The sequence below is a fragment of the Charadrius vociferus genome, unplaced genomic scaffold (assembly GCF_000708025.1).
Source record: "Charadrius vociferus isolate BGI_N301 unplaced genomic scaffold, ASM70802v2 scaffold214, whole genome shotgun sequence".
NCBI classification, from domain to species: Eukaryota; Metazoa; Chordata; class Aves; order Charadriiformes; family Charadriidae; genus Charadrius; species Charadrius vociferus.
Window position 1 is genome coordinate 31,896 of NW_009647955.1, and position 2,294 is coordinate 34,189.

Below are 2,294 nucleotides of genomic sequence, written 5' to 3' on the forward strand. Positions count from 1 at the left end.
ACTCGCGGGCGCGCGCCTTTGCCGTCGGTGTCGGCTGCTGCTTCGCCGCCCCCATCGGAGGTAGGGTCACCCCGGGCCCCCCGAACCCCCATGCACATCCCGCCTCAGCACCGGGTGCCACCCAGCGGGGTGAGCAGGACCCCTAGGATGGCTGGCATGGGAGAGGGCAGTGCCGCTCAGAGAGGAGGAGGAAGGGAGGAGCGGGCACCGTCCTCCTGGAGGTGTAACATCTGCTCTCGTCCTCTCCCTTGCTGCCCTGCGCTCCAGGGAGCTCCTGGCCCCGCTGAGCCCTGCCCGTAGGTTGGTGATGTGTCTAACTCTTTCCTTGCCCTCTGCCTGCTGTGCTGCCCCCTCCATCTGTCCGTCCGTCTGTGCGTGTCCCCACCCCCACCCCAATGCCACCCACCATGTCTGTTGCTCACGTCCCCGCACTACCCTCTTGCTCGCGCTGACTCCTGTTCCACCGAGCCCGCTGCCACCAGCCGGGGACCAGCCATGTGCTTTGCCAGGGAAGCCCCTGAACCCCCCCATAGCGTGTCCGTGGTGCTGGCCAGATCCCCGTGGGCCGTGCACGAGCGTGGGCTCGGGGTGGGACGCATGCCAGGCAATGGGAGGCCCGCCTGGGTTTCGCCGCCTCCCTCGTGCGCTTCTCCCCGGTGCCAGGCGTCCTCTTCAGCATCGAGGTCACCTCCACCTTCTTCGCTGTCCGCAACTACTGGCGTGGCTTCTTCGCTGCCACCTTCAGCGCCTTCATTTTCCGTGTCCTTGCCGTCTGGAACAAGGATGAAGGTACCTCCAATGGGGTGGGGGACATGGGGATCCCCCTGCCTAGCCCCGCTCACCCCCATTGCCCCCCCAGAGACGATCACAGCGCTGTTCAAGACCCGCTTCCGCCTCGACTTCCCCTTCGACCTGCAGGAGCTGCCTGCCTTTGCTGTCATCGGGTGAGCGCGGCCACCATGGCACCCATCCCATGCCCCAGGGGTGGCACTGGCGGTGCTGGTGGCAGCAGCAGGACATGTGGGTGCTCACCTCTTGCCTCCACCCAGGATCGCCAGTGGCTTCGGGGGCGCGCTCTTCGTCTACCTCAACCGCAAGATCGTGCAGTTCATGCGCCGCCAGAAGACCATCAACCGCTTCCTCATGAAGAAGTAGGTGCCCAGCGGTCCCCGGCACGCGGGCGGTGAAGCCAGTGCTGCACCGGCGTCACCCCCCATCCTCTGCCACCCCACCAGGCGTCTGCTCTTCCCTGCCCTGGTGACACTGCTCATCTCCACGCTGACCTTCCCGCCTGGCTTCGGACAGTTCATGGCCGGCCAGGTACCCACCATGGGGTGGCACACTGGTCCTCACCCTGGGGCCACCACCAGGCCCATCTGACCCCTACTGCTCACCAGCTTACCCAGAAGGACACCCTGGTGACACTCTTCGACAACCAGACGTGGGCCAAGCAGGGGCTCAGCGATGAGTTTGAGTACTTGGGCATCCTGGAGGCCTGGCGCCACCCCCGCTCGAATGTCTTTGTCACCCTCGTTGTCTTCATCCTCATGAAGGTGGGTGCCTCCTGCCCCTGCAAGCCCAAAGAGTGCCACCAGGAGGCTCTGGGGAGGGGGTCCGGGATGCCCCTAGAGAGGTGGCAGATTGTTGCCAGCAAGGTGGCACCAGGAGGCAATAGGGTGGCTGCTCCCAGAGTTGGATGTCGCCAACATGCCATCAAAGAGAACTTGGCTAAGAGCCACCAAAGTGCCAGCAGGAGGTGCTGGCGGGGTGCCCCAGGGAGGTGCTGGCAGAGTGCCTCCAGGTGCCATCAGGGAGGTCCTGGCTGGGTGCCCCCAGGTGCCACCGGGGAGGCGTTGGCATGGTGCCCCCTGGGAGGAGCGGGGCTGCCCCACAACATGGTGCTGTACCCATGTGCTGCTCCACAGCAGCTGGCTGTGGGGCACCGCAGGGGCAGGAGGCAGGGCTGGGCTGGGGAGGGGGTTAACTAATGGGTGCCTGTGTCCCCTTTGCAGTTCTGGATGTCAGCCCTGGCCACCACCATCCCAGTGCCCTGTGGAGCCTCCCTGCCTGTCTTTGTCATCGGTGAGAGCCTGTACCCCACGCGGGCACGGCGGGAGGAGGGAGCCATCTGCCAGCCCACACTGGCGCAACCCGTGGGTGTCCCCATGTGTCCCCTTCCCCAGCAGCTCTGGGGCAGAGGAGAGGGCACAAGGCTGGGTCAGGTGCCGGGAGAGCCCCCGCACCCACTCCCAGCCCCTCTCTGTGGGCAGGGGCAGCCTTTGGGGGCCTGGTGG

At 66.0% G+C, this 2,294-nt stretch overlaps 1 protein-coding gene across 1 annotated transcript in view; it reads left to right on the forward strand.

Annotated features, from left to right (window-relative positions):
• CLCN2 (chloride channel, voltage-sensitive 2) overlaps positions 1-2,294 on the forward strand; it is a 7,621-nt gene that overhangs the window by 1,629 nt on the left and 3,698 nt on the right. Inside the window, exons 6-12 of the mRNA XM_009883388.1 lie at positions 1-60; positions 664-789; positions 860-944; positions 1,050-1,151; positions 1,236-1,320; positions 1,398-1,553; positions 2,013-2,105. The exon at positions 1-60 is cut by the window's left edge and continues 19 nt beyond it. Coding sequence (XP_009881690.1) covers positions 1-60; positions 664-789; positions 860-944; positions 1,050-1,151; positions 1,236-1,320; positions 1,398-1,553; positions 2,013-2,105 — 707 coding nt within the window. The remainder of the gene's footprint in view (positions 61-663; positions 790-859; positions 945-1,049; positions 1,152-1,235; positions 1,321-1,397; positions 1,554-2,012; positions 2,106-2,294) is intronic.